Consider the following 18,478-nt stretch of genomic DNA (forward strand, 5'->3'; position numbering starts at 1 on the left):
ACGAGCATTTATCATAAATTGTACTTCTACTTTGATGGCTTTGTATAATTCAACTCACCTTATAAACGCTCCATATGCTTCAATTCACATACTATCAATCCACACAAAGCATCATATTTTTTCTAATGATTAAGTGCCCTTTTCCCTGGTTATCACATTTGTTCATCTGCAGCTTTCCTGTATTTAACATTTTTATAATGTGCTACACTATGTTGGTGTCAGGAGCAGGCAGAATCAGCCTCCTCTGGCTGCTTTAACCTCTGATCCCTTCAGTACGTGCATGATTCAGTCGTATATATGATGATTTGACCCACATGATTCTTATTTCAGAAATTTTAACTGTGACTATATACTTCATAGTTCCACTGTTCTTCAGTAACTTTGCTCTTCTGCACGTGGGTGGGTGAAAAAGAAAGACAAGCAAATGAACTGCAAAATTTGTCCACCCAAACTGACTCATTTGATGCTGATTATTATGAATAAATCTAACTAACTTTATGCTGCTCTTAACTCATTGAGTTTAGCAGCTTTTATTTTCAAAGCTTTCAAAATTAAGGAAGATTGAGAATTTTGACTCTGCCTTACACCTTAAAATGCAAAAACAGTTTTATGTTTTAAAAATAGTAAATTTCGATAATTTAGCTTACAAACATGCTTCTCTGCCAAGTATTCTGCTATTGTGGAGAAATCTATCCTTAACATTGCGTGCTCAAAGGTGATTCTTCCTAATACAAAATATCTACTTAAGCAAAATATCATAAAAATGAATGGACGTAGCTGTGCAGCTTGGAATGAAGCTTCTTCTGGAATTGTACCACACCTGGTAAAAGGCCCAAATTGTGTGAGAGTATCTATTAGTGGTAGTCTCTTGTTTTAGATCACCAATCTGACTCCTGGGTTACAATGACACTTTCACATCCAATTGCACTTCAAATTATTTTGAATATGGAAGTGGTAGGTGAACAGCAGTCTAACAGGTTGGTTTATATTGAAGGGGTATTTTTCTCATTGATTGTAATATACTTCTATCAAGAAAATGTTTTCAGGTAGAAGATATTTGCCAACTCACCTCAACAGTAATACAATTCTGTTTAATTATTTTATAAAAGGAGGTATTTAGCAATGAAGTACTTTGGCTAATAGATCCCATCTGAAACCATTATAATGGTGTAAAAGTACAGCTAATGAGTAAAAGCATAACATGATTCAGTTTATTAGATTTAGTGCCAGCCAGGTGACCCTGGAGGACTAGTGTACAGTGTCCATTGGTTCATTGGAAACCTTCACAGGCTCTGGCTACTGAGACACACTCTGTAATATCCATTCCCTCCACCTTTCCAAATTTAGTTGATGGTTTTATTTTCTCGTGCTACTAGATTGACCTGCCCCTATGTGTTTGTAATGTCTCCCTTTAACCAAAGGAGCACTTGTTTCAGCTTTTCAAAAGGATTTGGAGAATATAAAAGTTATATAAAATGGAATCTAGTTAGAGAAACAAACAAAAAGGAGGGAATTGGTAAATTACCTGGAATTAGGCAAAAGAGGACAAAGAAAAAATAAATGAGCATTTATAGAGGTCAAAGGGAAAAATCTAATAAAACAAATCATATTTTGTAACTTGGAAGAATTCAGTAATCATTAGTAATTTTGATCAAAATTCTATTCATTCACTACTCTGAAAGATATATTGCCTGCAACATGTAGACCTCACCTATATTTCCAAATGGATTTTCAGCAGACTAAAGTTTTAAAAAATACATAACGAGTCAAAATTGTATGAAAATTTATAAAGCAAAACTACATACAGTTATGACTTTCCTGTCAACTATTATCCAGACTACATGGGGAGATGAAGAAGTGGTGTTGGCCCCAAGGTTCCCTTCCTAAGCTGATTTCTCTACAATATGGTAAAACATAATTCAGAGTACTGTGTTTGTGAGGAAACTATCACAAATGATTGTGCTTTAAATGGGGGTGAGTTCCCTTTGAAATAATTACATGTAGCTGGTTATTACAATATGGCTGTCAATACAAATATGAATTTAAATGACTAAAATTCTACATCCAATGCCTAATTACTTTGCAAAATTATTTTATGAAATTTGTTAATACAATTTCATGCATAAAACCATGAGTTGGGTTACTTAAATTGTATTTGCATTTTAAATATTAATATAAACATTCAACATAATCAGACACTATTTATATTTCTAGTACATGATGATATACAGTAATTCCATTCATTAAATTATAATAACTTTACATATCAATATCACTTTAATGCTGACCTGTCCTTGCAGCTCGAATTACTTTAGGTTCCATAATTTTGCCTGTTTTTACTTCTTTATTACACTTCTCAGAAGTATATAGTGCAATTGTTTCAGTATTGTTTAAATACAAGACTGGAACCACTATCCAAAATTTTACTTGTGTTTATCCAAAATTATTCATCCTCTAATTTTATTGAATTTAAATAAAAATGTTTTAATTGTTCTTGTCAGTTTTCTCATTTTTTGTAGTAAAATAAACTGTTCCAGCCTTCAGTGGAACTACCAAACAAATGGTGGTTACAGGAACATGCTATTTCAAGCAGCTTCTTTGCATTCTCATTATAACACGAATGATTCCACTGGGGAATGAAGTTATTTTGTAACTTCAGCCTAGCATTTGCCTACATTTGTTTTGTGATTTGTCCCCTTTTCCTCCCCCAGATGCCAACCTGGATTCTTCGGACAAAGATGTTTGGAGACTGAGCCCTTGAGAACATATAAGCCTGATCTAAGTATGTTATGTAAGGAAGAGCTGCACTACTTCTAGGTATCCTTGGTGACACCACTGGAGTTGGGGATTTTTACAGAAGCAGCATATAAAGGCAACTAGGTTAAAAAAACTAGTTTCTTTTGAAAACTTTTCTTCTGCTGTTGAATAATTCAGTGGTCTCACCAATGTTTTTGGGATGTGTGTCCTTGAATGCTCTGTTCTAATGTTAAATCTTTTCTATCTTGTTTCTTTCTCTATGGTTTTTGTTTTTCTTGTCAGGTGTCCAAATGAATTTACAGGCGATCGCTGCCAACACTACGTAATGGCCAGTTTCTACAGTACGTCCATTTCTTCTCTTCTTAAACTGAAGCATGCTACTGCTGAATCATAGCATGCTTTTCTGCTACTGCTTTCTGTTGTTGATGCTATTACCTGTCTTTCCTATATCGCAACCCCCATAAGCCTCCCTAAAACTATTAAACCTGTGTGTCTTCAAAGTAGAACAAGGAAATACGCACATTGAGGAAATGAAATTAGAAAGCTAGTACCATACATACTTACTAGAAAAATATAAAACTGCCTCTAATTTCAATCAAGTACCAAATGTGGCACCACAGTTGAAAAAATTAGTAGAATAAAATTAGGTAGGGTTTTTTTTTAAACAACATTTGTTCATTTGGACAATGACAGAGCAATGGCTATCTATAGAATTGCATTTCAATACACATTTCTGTAGGGTGCACAGAAATATTAATTTCTCAAACTCCAATAAATCTGGTCAAAGATCACACTTGGGACTGCCTTTGGCTGGATAATTTGGTCAGGTAAACTATATTGTTGTTATTGTACATAACTCATGGATATGTATCAGTTATTAGGAGTAATGCTCAATTCCCATATCTGACCATAAAGTTCAGTAAACATTAGAGCAAGCAATACAGGTTGTATGATAGCACTCTGATTTCTATGAAATGGTATTACCACCTGAGAGACACAACCATATGAATTGGGCACTATCTTTTTGAAAAATGTTTGGAAAACCTTTTTTCTGAGTTGAGAGATAAAGAGGAACCAGAGCCAATATCTGTGATGGTGAAGTGTCACATCCTCATGCCATGTATTTCAATTCAATTGCATGATCATGTCATGATATTTGGAAACAAAGAAAGAAATGTTTGCCGAACATTTTTCATGCAAATGGTAATTTAATAAACATTTAAACTTCATTAGAATCAAACTTGTGCTGCAAAAATAGACAAATGACTTTTATACAAACGATCAATAAAGGAAGTTGTATCATATTTATTAAAACTAATAAAACTATTAAAACTAATAACTATAAACACCAGAAAGTTAATGCATTTGTAATCCAAAATGAACAAACTGAATATTTCCATGACATTTGCTTGAAGTTTCTCTTCAGTGACCTCTTATTTTATGCAAAAACATATTTGAATACGGCTAACTGTGCCTATGCCTCATCTGGTTTTAATTGTTTGTGAAACTAACTTCCTATCCTCATTCTGTAAATTAAATAGAAATTTTATTCAAGTGTATTTACCCAACATGACAGAAGCTTTCACCCAAGGGGGGAGACTAGAGCTATTAGCGGTTAGACTACATTCAAAGGTTCATGTTACAACAGGTGTGAAATTCCTACACAAATAAATCCATTTTCCGTTTACTAAAAGGTATTTTTGCACAGGCAGGATAACTGAATTCTGTAATACCTTGTTATGCTGATTATAATTTCAATTAAGATTCAGTTGTTAGAATCATAGAATGATACAGCACAGAAGGAGGCCATTCGGCTCATCCTGCCTGTGCCAGCTCTTTGAAAGGGCTATCCAATTAGTCCAACTCCCCTCCTCTTTCCCCATAGCCCTGTAATTTTTTTCCGTTCAAGCATTTATCCAATTCCTTTTGAAAGTTATTACTGAATCTGCTTCCACCACCCTTTCAGACAGTACATTCCAGATCACCACAACTCGCTGCGTAAAAAAAATTTCCTCATGTTGCCTCTTGTTCTTTTGCCAATCACCTTAAATCCGTGACCTCTAGTTACTGACCCTGCTGCCAGTGGAAACAGTTTCTCCTTATTTACTCTATCAAAACCATTATTGGGTGGGACTCAGAGATGACTAATGTCTATAAGGAAAGTGACTATGCAGTATAGTATGAAAATGCAAAGCTTTTGTAATTTTGATGCAGTAATGCATAGAATGAAGTAGGAGTATTTTAATTTTTAAAAACTTGTAAGAAGATTGAGAGTTATAGTACGTTACAATTCCAGTTTAATATTTGTTCATTTATTTTAGTTCTTTTCTGGGTGTAGTTGCAGTATTATATCTAGTTTTACTTTTCCTCTACAGGAGTATAATGACGATGCTCTTTTAATGAAAGCAGATCATTTTAATTTATGAATTAAAATCTAATTGTTATTTTAATAAAACTGATAACTGTTAAAACTGTTAACACCAGCCTCGGATCATCAATCTGACCTGGACACACCATTCAGTCTGACCCCGGACTCCTAATTACCACTTCTTAAGTCCTCTATGTATAGAACTTGCTAAATCATGTTTTCGCCTCCTTTGTATCTGTTTATATAATATAAACCAGTTTTAATGTGTATATTGCTTGCCGCTCTGTACCTGAGATCCCTGCTGTTACTGGCTGCTTTCTGACTTCTCTGCTCCTCTTTTCAACTCTTATCTCCTCCTGCCCCTGGCACCATACTCGTACCTTTTTTTCTCATTTTCTATAACACACCCCTTGCCTCATTCAATGCTACTCCCTGTTGCCCTTTCTTCCTACAGTCACTGCAAGCTCAAGTCCATCTTTGCCATGCACATGGCTGTCTCTGCCCTACCCTAGTGTTATCCTGCTGTACCCACAGTGCCACCCATTCATGTCTCTCCCAGTGTAGCATCCCCAACTGCCTGATCTCTTATTCTTGATGAACAGTTCGTTCACCAGCGGTTAATTTCTTCAACATCCTTCCTGTCACTGATCATTCTCACTCCATGTCTCTCCGGCTACCACAATGGGTACACAGCCTTCAGCCCTCTGCCGCTTTCCAGAATGTTCACTCTCTGTGACAACATCCTGGGTGAGTTTATCGATATCTGAGATCTGACAGAAATTTGGCTACCAGACAGTGATTCCTTCTCCTTTACCAAAGCCACCTAATCTGGATAGAACTTCCACCATGTGCCCTTCCCATACTATCCACCTCTTATTTCTCAGATGCCTTTTCTTCATTCAAGTGCACAATTGCCTTCCACTCCTCCAGCGTTTCCATTAGAGGCCTTGTCCTCTCTACTCCTCCCACCATTAGTTTTTGCCTTGCCAAGATCTCCTCCCTTAGTCTTTGCATGAAGTGACTTCTCATCCTTGGTTACTTCAGTCTTCATTTAATTGCTCCTCCTTTTCTCCTCAGACTTCTCACACAGCCTTCCCCGTTCACACCCATGGCTACCCATTTGATCTTGCCATCATGCGAGGCCTCACCACCTTAGAGATTTTAATCACTGACAAAATCATTGCTGATCACTACCTCATCTTCCTATATATCCCTGTCCACTTCCCCTTGCACCACACTCACCTTTCACTTCAACACCAGTGTTCTATCTAACTCCTACTCTCTGTCCTCTGGACTTCCACCTGCCACAACATCGCTGCTACTGTTTACTTCTCAACAGCTGCTTGAGTTCCACCTTTAACAATGTCATCTGTCCAAGTTACTTAGGGTTTTCCATTCCACCATTCTGCCTGGTACTGTTCTCGCTTCCACGTCCTCAAATATGAAAGCACCAGCAGCATGATCATTCTCATTGTCCACAGTTAGATCTGGCTTCAGCAACTCAAGGAACACCACATCTCTTCTTCATGACCAAATCCTCCTATGACTCCAAGATCATCCTTGAGTGTAAGGATAACCCCAGAGTCCTCAATTACCATCATCTCTTCCAACACCCTACTTGGACCTCCTCCAACCTCACCTCTAATGCTAATTGTGAGGATCTTATGGACTTCTTTATCTCAAAGATCAAGGCATCATGCAAGCCCCTCAGCTGTCATCTCCTCCACCTTCCCTATCACCTTCTAGTCTCTCTCCAATCCTGATCTGCATCACTGCAAATACCCCTACCAGCCTTCACCAGGCTCATCTCCTCTAAGCAACACACTTTGTGCCACCCTTTCTCCTGCAACCTCCTGAATACTCAATTACATCTCCTTGCCCCAATGCTTGTCAACATTATAAATGGCTTCTTTTGCTTAGGTAATGTACCCCTTCTCTTTAAATCTGTAGTCATCACCTCCTCATCAAAAAGAACTCTCAACTCCTCCAACCTTTCCTCTTCAAAGTATTAGAATGCATTGTTACCATTCAGTTCCATGCTCACTACTCCCAAAATTCTCTCTTCAAATCCCTACAATCTGATTCAGTTAAATATTGTTTTATGAAAGGAAATAAAAAGAAAAACAAACGATTTGAATTTAAAGCCCAATGTCAGTAGGGTAAGTGAAGTTTTTATTGGTATTGTGGTGATAGGTATATAGTAATACATATGTATGAGCAGAATATGAGAAATTGAGTTTCATGTCTTTGGTACTTATGGAAATTTTTCTGGGACATTTCAACTCTCTGCCACAACTCATCTCCAGTGTCTTACTTGGTGTAAATTATATTGCCTAGTTCAGTTATCTGTTTAACAAAATTGTGAAGTGAGTCAGCCAGTATGATTGAGACCCAGTAAGAGGCTGAAGAAGAATCAAGCCAGTGATTCTAAAGATCCTAGAATCATTTCCACACATTATCAAAGATAGCAACAAGGTAGAAATCTGATTTATCACCTATAATCCTGAATGTATCAAGAAACACTTTATAACAAAATACATGAAAAGAAATGCAGACGTGATAATGTGCTTGAATCCTTTCATGTGCCTATGCAAAGTTTCATCTCAAGTGAAAAGTCAGTTGAAAGCACTGGTCAAAAGTGGACTATCATCTTTATTCTATGAGTATTGTTGGGCTAGGGTTTAAAATTGTTCCAGAATTCACATGCAGTGTGGACTGTAAGTCACACATGTACGATTTTCTTCTGATCTTCATTGGAGTCAATTAATCTTGTTGGAAGTTGAAAATACCAAGAATGTGCACAGAATAAAATTAGTTGCTAAAGAATCTAATTACTAGTGTTCTGCTGCATCAGAACTACTTGCATACATAAACATGTTCAGAACAAGAACAAATGAACATAGAGAAAGAAAAGGTAATTCCGCTCATCAAGTTTGTTTTGTCAAATGTGCTACATACGGCCCAATGTTTTCCTCTGATTTTCCATCTCTCAAAAACCTCAGCCTTTTCCTAAGGTCCATGTATTGGCTGAAAAGTAATCTTATTCCTCTATACTTTCTGGAGCACAGATTTGTCAAATTCCTTTTAAAATGATCTACAAGTAGCAACCTTCACTGCAGTAATGCTTCAATTTAACAAGCTAATTAAAAATGCCATTCTAAGCACATTGGCAGGTTTCTACTTTTAAAGCATTCCCTCTTGCAATTGATTCCCAATTCAGTTCAAAGAATTTACTGGCCTGCATTTTTTCCAACATTATTTTAAAACACACGGATCATATTTTCCTCTTGCTCTTAGTACCCTTAACAGTTCAACCCTCAATAGCCAGGAACCACTATTTTAGGTGTGATTTTGCTAATGTATTATGCAAAATGTGAGCTAATATCAGCACTATGGACTTGGATTCTGTGATTCTAGCGATACATCCTAATACTAAGTTTCCTTATTCATCACCATCTCACAACTCAGAGACATATTAACAGATTGGTCTACAACTATTCTCCAGACCCTTCTCCTCTACCTTCATTAAGTAGAATTCATTCCTCTTGTAATCAGATATAATGGGGATAATTTTCAGCCTTGCTGCCTGGGCAGTAACCTGGTGGAACAGATTACCTGTCCATTGTGCAAGTTGCCTGATTTTTGTTCCATTGATTTACATAGGACCCCTATGCAATTTTAAAGTTAAAGCGCACTGTGCCCATGCTGTGCTAGTCTGCCCACACTCTATGCAGTAAGCGATCAAACCAGCTTCCCTTAAAGGGATCTCTGGAGGCTGCCCAGGAAAGGCCAGAATTCACTTGAGTAGTGGATTTTTACAGGGCAGGAGGAGCATGAATGCTTTTCCTGTGCCCCCACAAAAATCCTCCCAACTGCTGCTGGACCTTCTACCCTTTTGTCCCGTCCCGATTGTCCTTTCCCTCATCCATTAATGGGTCCTCTACTGGTTCAGTTCCATGGATGGGCCACAGGATTTCCCACTTCCCCGAACAGCAAGCTGCCTAGCAGCGCTTGTTTAGCACTGGCAGCTCACCAATTTTATTCTAATGAAGCCCGACCATGAAAATGTTTCGCTTCATCCAGTGGGTGGTAGATTCACTCTGCCCACCGCTCGCCCGAATAATGGAGTCACTTGAAAAATTACCTTATTGATTCTTTTCTTCCTTAAAAACAGGCACAATCCAACAGTCTAATTCAATTGCACTTGCTGCTTAAACAAAAATATTTCAAAAAACAATGGTAAGAGACAAGTAAACAGAAAGTGATTAAGGTTGATCATTGTTTTTGACTTTCTGTCTTTAGCAAAGTAGTGATTGAGATGTAGTTCTCTCAGATACTTTATCTGAAGCTTCAGCCTATACTTATATTGAAAGCAGAGTTTAGTTACAGTTAATGATCACAAGTACAGACAACTATCAGTATTCTGTGCCAGTAATTTGCTCTTTAGTTTGAGAGTTAATCAGTTGCTGGGTCACATAAGGCTTAAAGCCCGTAGTGCTAAAAAAACAGTTCTAAGTACCTTCACATTAAACATATGCAGGAAAGTTGTGCTTTCCAAAGTTACGGTGGCCGATCGGGAGAACTGCTGAGGAAATAGCTGTGAATAATTATCATATGTCGTTGCTACTTGTTTATTAGAGGGGTAATAAATAGCAGGTACCAATATGGTATATTAGGTCCATATGCTTCAGGTTCTCACTCTGCTTCCAGTATTTTTGTAGTGTAGGTCAGTGGTGTTCAAGATGTGGCTCACAGGTCAATTGGGACCTACAAGCTTCCTGGAGCTGGCCCACAAAGTCCCTGCCGTGCCCACCCTTCAGGCTCGTGTGCAAGGCTGATTTTAAACTTCTGATGCTTTGGAGGGCTGGCTAAGGCTGTTCCTGACTGGTGAGTTTTGACCAGTCAGAGAGCAGCCTTTTTTCATCATTCAGGAATTAGCCTTTACCAGTCCTTCAGGCCTGGGAACTTTAAAGAGCTGAAGCTTTCAAGTTTTCAAGCTTTGGTGGAGGATGGGGAAAGGAGGGGAGAGAAGATGCAGGAAAGAAACAAGAGGAAGGGTGAAGGAGAGGGAGGGCTTGACAGTTTAGTGTATGGAGCATCTTGGAATTTTTGCAAATGGAGATTGATTTTTTATGTATGTCAATCTGTGGCATTTGGGGAGAGAGGCAAGACCAAGTATAGTGTTCAGGTGAAGCAGGGTTAGAAGCTCGGGGATAATTGAACCTAAGCGCATAGCTATAATTCAGTTCTCATTTTAATGGCATATTTTCTGTCCTTATATTTGTATTTCCATTATAAATTCCCGCATCCATATTTATAATGGAAGCTGCCTATGTAAACTTGTCATGCTGCATCCACCTGCCAGTGGTGGCACTGCAGCACCCCCACGGGGGGAGGGTATAATTACAGCATAATCAGTTTACATTGGCAGTTTCCATTATAAATGTAGACATGGACATTTATAATGGAAAAAATAGACAAAAAGTGTGTGCAAATGTAATTTTTTTAGTATATTAAGTCAATCTCCCGTGATATTGCACATAGGAAGTCAACATCAAGTGTAGCCATTGGGTAAAGTGAGATTAGAGGGCACAGGATAATTAGAGTAGGGTGCACAGATATAATTCAATTGCCATTTTAAAGGCCTTATTTTTATATTGTGCTATAAATTCCTATGTCCAGATTTATAATCGGAACTGCCTGTATAAACTTGTCATGCTGTAATTACACCCTATGGCTAGTGGAAGTGCTACAGCAAATCGACTGGGGAGAGGCAGTTTCTATTATAAATATGGACATAGGTATTTATAATTGCATATTTTGTATATGGGGATATCACTTTTTTGTATATGGGGGGTCTCACATTTTTATATATCGGAGTCTTGCTTTTTTAGGTATGGGCCTCTCACTTTTTGTGTGTATGGGATCTAGCATATTTTGTGTATGGGGGTCTCATATTTATGTATATGGGGGCATACATTTCTGCCTAATCATATGTCACCAACTAACTGGCCTTCAGCTCCAAAAGGTTGGAAATCCCTGATGTAGGCCATACTCTGTTTGATAAAAACATAAAATAAAACATTTAACAGAAAGATCTATAGGTGCAGTTGAAGAAGTAACAGTACGTATTTCTAGTCAGTTTTATACGTTTTTCCTCTATGATAATGGATTTGTCACTACTTGAATTATAATTTGTTCGGAAAATCCAATGAGACGATTAAACTATATTTCTATTCTGTCTCACTCTTAATATCTCAGGTAACTTTATTTCCAGTTCTGCTGGGTTCAGAGGCTCTTTAGGCATCCCGGGTGGACTAACCAGCGATCCTTAAAGGGACCGCTGGAGGCCGCTTCCAAAAAGGTAAGTTTCTTAAAAAATTCTTACCTGAATGTAGAGCCGGATGGAGCACTCTTGCTCTTCCTGGTTCCACAGCAGACCTGAAGACCATTGCCAGCCCCCACTTGTCCCATTCCCGATTGCCTCCCCCTCCGTTTCCGGGGCCTGAGGGTCGCTCCGGCATCCACAGCTTGCCAGTTCTAATTTGAATGAGGCCCGAGGCCCAGTCTCGATTGGGCCTTGGGCTTACATGTTCCGGCGCAAGGGATCGTTCTCTGCTGAGTACGATGCTAACTCCCCACTCCATATAATGTTGCTGGTATTTCCATGGTGCTGAGGTCCAGCATTTTAGCAATCAACCAGTAATCAAGGAAGTAAAGCACACATACGATCAAATCACACTCACACACTGCTTTTCGTCTTACCAATTCACCAGCAAATACACAAAGGTTAAAATACACATCCGTATGCCGTGCGAATATGAGTATTGAAATCACATGGCTAACGGCAATGTCTATTACTCATTTTTTATTTACACAAAAATCAAAAATGCAATTAGCCACAATTGGATTCTCAATTAGCCACATGTGGCTAGTGGCTGATGTATTGGACAACACTTCTTTAAAAGACTTTACCAATTAAGAGTTAAGGATAATTCAGTAGCTGGTGCACAAGAATGATAAAATGCTGTATTTTTAAAATCATTCTCTTTCATTTCATACACTTGTAGAAAGAACTCTGGTAGACAATAATCATTCCTCCCACTTATTTCAGTTTTATAACCCTCCTTCTCCCATATACAGCCAGCACTTTATAGCACAATCTTCTTTTGACTGTGAATGCCTGTCCTTGAGCCACCATTACTCCCGGAATGCCACATCAGAGGGTGTGGGATACTCCCGACATTCAGACACTTTAAGATTATTCAATATATAAAATGATAGATACTTCAGTGTGTGTTACAAGATCATGGGAATAAAGACTGAACAGTTTGTCAAACTTATCCGAAACTCACAGCCTTGAACTCATTTTCTGGTATCCATTATTTTGTGCAATGATTATTTATTTAGAGTTAGAAATTATGGGGGTGAATTTGTGCCGGGGCTCTCCTGATCGTATAATTTTCAGAGTTTCCACGGCTCTACTGCTAAAAATATGGCGGACGAACAGGAAAAACCCCATGGAAATTCTCACCCATCATTTTTGTTTCTTGGCTACCGAAGAACAGAGCTACAGTTTCGTAGCAGTGCAACATTCTTAACCACTTTTGTGGTTTCAGTATCGTAATATGCCAGCTAATAATTTACAGTACATTTCAGGGAAAATTCTTCATTGTTTAAAGTTACACCATAATTTTCAATCATCACTGGATTCCCTAATAGGATGACTCAGAGAATTTAACCAGCGAGAAGCTGAATCATAAATATCAGGAAGTTCCCAAGATCAGTCCTCAGTCTGTGCTGATTTAACTGATCTCAGCCAATGGATGGTTGTGATGCTACATTCGACCTCAGTATCCTTGGGATAAGGATGACAAAATTGGACAGGGTTCCTATTCTTTGCTGCTGTCCAGTAACATGTGAACATTAGGTAAGGACAGGATCAGGTTCAGCAGTGATGCTCCCATAGTCAAATAGCCTGCCAACACTCACTTTCAAGGCTCAGACATGAATAACGGGCACTTAGGTAAGGTATTGGAGGGCAACTGAGGTCTGTAGAATTCTTTCCAAACAAGACGGCAGTGCCTTCAGGAGAGGAAGGGAGGGAAGAAAATTGACCAGAAAAAAAAACAATATGCACCAGAAGATATTTTATTTTGCCACTGTTGTTAGTCTTGTATACCTAACACTCTAATTACCAATAACAACACATAAGCCTTATTTTTCAGTTTGCATGAATAAGAGCTATAAGTACGTTCTATGTAAAGCTAGGTGGAATTGGTATAAGATTTTTCAACCCTTTTCTAATGCTAGTATACTTAACATTAGTCTATTTGAAAGCAATATTTTCACAGCACAGATAAAGCCATCTTTATATCAAACCTTATATAAAATCATAAATAATAACTGTCGTTTTACTCCTAAATAGTCACCTTAGGTCTTTCATAATCTTGTTCCTTTGAATTGTAAAGAAGGGAGCAATCATTTGCAACTAACTGTATTCCACCCATTCCTGTCTTGTTTTGCATGTGTAAAACTTTTGCCTGTAATGGTAGTGCCCATTGTCAGAGATGGAAAAGCTTCCCTGAGCACTATGTTACATGTTAATGTTACACCTGCCATGTTTCTGTACCAAAGTTCGAGCTAACCACATAACGTGTATATTTTTTGGTATGTTTTAAATATTCTTCTCTGAAACTGTTCTCCTTTTTTCTTTCTTTTTTGTCAACTTTCTGCATTGGCAGAGCATCTTGGATTTGAATTTATGGGTATGGAAAACCATTCATTTTAATCTGCAAATTTAAAAAGCTGCCTTGGATTTCTAGCAACTTCTTTTGCTTTGAAGGGATGATCTGACTGCAGCTGTCTAGTTGTACTAATCCATCCATTACCAAAATAAAGGAGTCCAGTATCTAATTATGACATTGAGCTACAGATAAGCGAACCTTTTCTGTAGCAGCACTCTTTATGACTAGAGATGAGCTGCAGCTGGCCCAGTAGAACTCTTGCCAGATTTATAACTGTTGTAAATAGACAGCATAAAACCGCTGTTTAAATGTTTGACCTATAAATTTCATGTTAGCTCCAGATGTGTGTAAGCTTGTGTCATCTGTTAGCTTTTCAATAAGTGAAGCTGGTATTTAGACTAGGAGACCTATTCTTTGAACTTCAAACTTGGTTTATAATAAAGTTGATTTAACAGTAAATCAAGCAAGGCTGCAGGTCATAATGTTTTTGCTGAAGTTGCAGCTAACATAAACAACTTTTATGGCACACAGTTTAAAAATTAGAAATGGACCCAGCTAAGAAAAACAAAAAAATATTCAAGCTAAAGCATATGAAGCTTATTTATTGAGAGAAAATTAAACAGTTTCATAACCTTATACCAAAAGTCATTTTATTTGAATGTATACTTACAACAAGTTTGTTTTCATCCTGGGTAAGATTGTGCAATTAATATCCGATTTTGAGACACATTGTGTAGTATGGTTAGTCCTTAGTCATGCACATGATGAATATGATATAATTACTGTCACAACAGTTCCTTAATATTAAGTGCAAAAGGGTAATAACAAAGCATTAATAACAAATCAGCCTGTTCATTTCTCACCTTCAGCAAAATGAGTGCTGCTGACATTCTAATTATTGATCACAAAAGAAACCAACTCCCATGTCTTGTCAGGACACCATTTTTTTTAGTCTGGGGCATCCCTTCACAGTCTGCTTTAATCTTTCTTCCCTCAATGTTCCCATTCTCTTCTTCAGTAACAAGCATGCTATGCCAGGCCTACAGTTGACTTCCTCCCCCCACCCCACCCCCCACCCAACCTCCCGCACCCATTACCAGATATTTGTAATAAAACGCTTTTGTGTCTCCCATTTTTCTGTTGTCTTTTTATTTCTTTATATTCTCATTGCTGTAATTGACACACATATAAACAGTGTTTTAACTAGTCTGCCTACTGTCAATTCTCAATCTCTATAATTACTAGGTTACAGCAAATATGTTTCAACTGTTTTTCTAATAGCTGAATATGAATAGCAAAATCAGAATGTTTAAACAAAAATGAAAATGTCATTCAGGGTAACTATTCCTCCTTAACTTGAAATCTCTCTGAAGCAGATGAGTTATTCATCAATGCACTGTCATTTTAATTTTACTGCATATTTTAAATACTTCAGCTTTTAAGACAAAGTGTTTTTTTTTTAAGTGTTATTATGAAGGCCCGCAGTCTGTCCTTAGTGTGTTCAGGAGGATAATTGTAATTTTGTTTGCTGTGTATTAAGCACAGTTAACTTCAGGTTTATTGCAAGCTTTTTTGTACACTGCCTATTATTGTATTTGCATAAACATTTCTGTGTATGGAATTAATGTGAAAAATGCTCCAGAGAAGGCTTTTCATGTGTAATTTGTGACTGCAGTCAATTAGGTGGTGCTTGAGGTCTGAATGAGGCGTTTAATGCTTTTGTACCCTGTTTTTCTGTTTGCAGAAGCTGAGGAACTGTATCAAAAGAGAGTCTTGACCATTACTGGCATTTGTGTTGCTCTTCTTGTGGTTGGAATTGTGTGTGTAGTGGCATATTGCAAAACAAAGTAAGTCTTTAAACCTGCCAGTCACTGGAATGTAAAGTTTCTTATGAGAATTTAAAGTAGTTTTTGGATTGTGTGCTCTGTTGCAGTGCAGTCATTTGTTTTTGTTTGTAAATCTGCAATTAATTTAATAGATACATTTAACATTGCTGAGGCCTTGTTGAAGTCATTTCAATGCTGTGCCTATTAATTTGTGCAGAACTTACTCCAGTTATTGTTCTTCTATAGAAAACAAAGAAAGAAAATGCACAGCCATCTGAGGCAAAATCTTTGTGCAGACCATCAAAATCGAAACCTTGCCAATGGACCCAACCATCCTGGCCCTCTCCCGGAAGACATTCAAATGGTTGATGTACGTGCTTCTATTTACTACATTGATTTTAAGACAACTAAATGTGTTTATAAGAAGAGTTTATTTAGTGATGATCCTGTTTATTGTTCAGCAATTATTTTGATTAAAATGTTTAGATTTGAAAAGCCTTTTCCAGGGTGCTTCTGACAGCTCAGCTGGTAAATACACTGCCAAGTGTGGTACTGAACCATATTGGCCCAGATCTTGTTGCAATGGCGATATTGGCGCCGAATGGCATAAGTTAGACTGTTGCACTCTCTGATCCTCCAGTAGAGAATTCACACCACAATTTGCTGCAAAAATAATTAGAATATGCCACTTGAGAATCAGAAGTACAATTTCAAAAATTGTAGTCGACATGAAATTGGGGGGTGTAGTTAACACAAAGGAAGAATGCGTTAAAATGCAAGAAGACATTAATAAACTTGCAGAATGGGCGTGTAATTGGCAAATGAATTTCAATATAGATAAGTGTAAGGTGGTGCACTTTGGTAGGAAGAATAAGGAAGCCACATATTGCTTGGCTAATAAGAGTCTAAATACAATCTCGGGGTACAGATACACGAATCACTGAAAGTAGCAATGCAGATTAATAAGGCCATAAAAAGGCAAACATTTCTAGAGGGATAGAATTGAAAAGCAGGAAAGTTATATTAAATTTGTATAGAACCTTGGTTAGATCACACTTGGAGTACTGTGCACAGTTCTGGTCTCCATATTATAAAAGGGATTTAGAGGCATTGGAGAGGGTGCAAAAAAGATTCACAAGGATGATACCAAAACTAAGAGGATATACTTATCAGGAAAGACTAAATAGGCTGGGGCTCTTTTCTCTAGAGATCTTTAAGATAATGAAAGGTTTTGATAGGGTAGATGTAGAGAAAATGTTTCCACTTGTGGGGGAGTCCAAAACTAGAGGTCATAAGTATAAGATAGTCACTAATAAATCCAATAGGGAATTCAGGAGAAATTTCTTTACCCAAAGATTGGTATGAATGTGGAACGCGCCACCACAAGGGGTAGCTGAGGTAAATAGCAAAGATGCATTTAAGGGGAAGCTAGATAAGCACATGAGGGAGAAAGGAATAGAACGGTATGCTGATAGGGTTAGATGAAGTAGGGAGGGAGGAGCCTCGTGTGGAACATAAACGCCGGCATAGACTGGTTGGGCCGAATGTAACTCAATGTAAGTATAGTGACGGATTAGGAGCGGCCCGGCCAATGGGTAGTTAAGAATTTATTTCGTTTGTTGGTTTCTGCAGGAATTTCAACCTAATTTATTTGTTTATTTATTTATATCCAGCAGCAAATTACTAAAAAATATAAACAGGGATAAATATTGAATAAATATTGTCACAAGAACAAACAATTCTTCTGTAACTCTTGCATTGTATCATGAGGCTATGGCTTGGAGCTGTGGACTTTAAGAATAGTGTAGTACTTCACCCGTGAAGCAATTTTAGAACCAATGTAGAAAACAGTCACCCCAAAAAGCAATTTCACAGTGTTTCAAGGTTTACCCTACATTTTTTGATTACAGTATTTAACAGTGTAAGAGATAAGTATAAATAACATTCGCATTTGCATTACATTAAACTTTCAAGAATGTGGGCTCTGCTTTGATCAATCTGATCAAGAAAATTTAGAATTGAGATAGCAACTGTATTATAATGCCGGGAGTGATGTTACTTCTTTTAAACACGTTCCTGTTATGATTCCTGTATACACAAGCCACCAGCGCCATTCTGTTATGATCTAAGTGGCAGTGGTGATCTCAGTGGCTTTGATTCAGCAAACTTGATCTCACCATTGATTTTAGCGGGGGAGGGACTATGATAATTAGCTGTTCAACTGTTTTGGTTGGGTAAGGGCAGAGCAGTGCAAAAGTCTCAGGAAATTTAGACATGGCGTAAGTAATGGCCTGAATCACTCACGCCATAATTTCCTGCAAATAGTATTGGCATGCACTCTAGATGGCGCATGTTTCCAGCAAATTCTGGCTTAATGACTAGTATCAAGATCAATCCCCGTTTGTGATGATCTCAGCCTAGGGTAACGGCACTGCAATTAGGCTAGTGTCCTAGATCACAAAAGGGGAAAGATCAGCCAGGATCCCTGCTCTTGATTGTTATCCAGCATCTTTTTTTTTTTTTTATTCGTTCACGGGATGCGGGCGTCGCTGGCAAGGCCGGCATTTATTGCCCATCCCTAATTGCCCTCGAGAAGGTGGTGGTGAGCCGCCTTCTTGAACCGCTGCAGTCCGTGTGGTGACGGTTCTCCCACAGTGCTGTTAGGAAGGGAGTTCCAGGATTTTGACCCAGCGACAATGAAGGAACGGCGATATATTTCCAAGTCGGGATGGTGTGTGACTTGGAGGGGAACGTGCAGGTGGTGTTGTTCCCATGCGCCT

At 38.0% G+C, this 18,478-nt stretch overlaps 1 protein-coding gene across 2 annotated transcripts in view; it reads left to right on the forward strand.

Annotated features, from left to right (window-relative positions):
- Positions 1-18,478, forward strand: part of LOC137332456 (pro-neuregulin-2, membrane-bound isoform-like) — a 563,304-nt gene that overhangs the window by 527,994 nt on the left and 16,832 nt on the right. For both annotated transcript variants that reach the window (XM_067996313.1, XM_067996314.1), the window contains exons 5-7: positions 2,712-2,782; positions 15,617-15,719; positions 15,945-16,068. In XM_067996313.1, the coding sequence (XP_067852414.1) occupies positions 2,712-2,782; positions 15,617-15,719; positions 15,945-16,068 (298 nt within the window). The remainder of the gene's footprint in view (positions 1-2,711; positions 2,783-15,616; positions 15,720-15,944; positions 16,069-18,478) is intronic.

The sequence above is a fragment of the Heptranchias perlo genome, chromosome 14, assembly GCF_035084215.1.
Source record: "Heptranchias perlo isolate sHepPer1 chromosome 14, sHepPer1.hap1, whole genome shotgun sequence".
Taxonomy (NCBI): Eukaryota; Metazoa; Chordata; class Chondrichthyes; order Hexanchiformes; family Hexanchidae; genus Heptranchias; species Heptranchias perlo.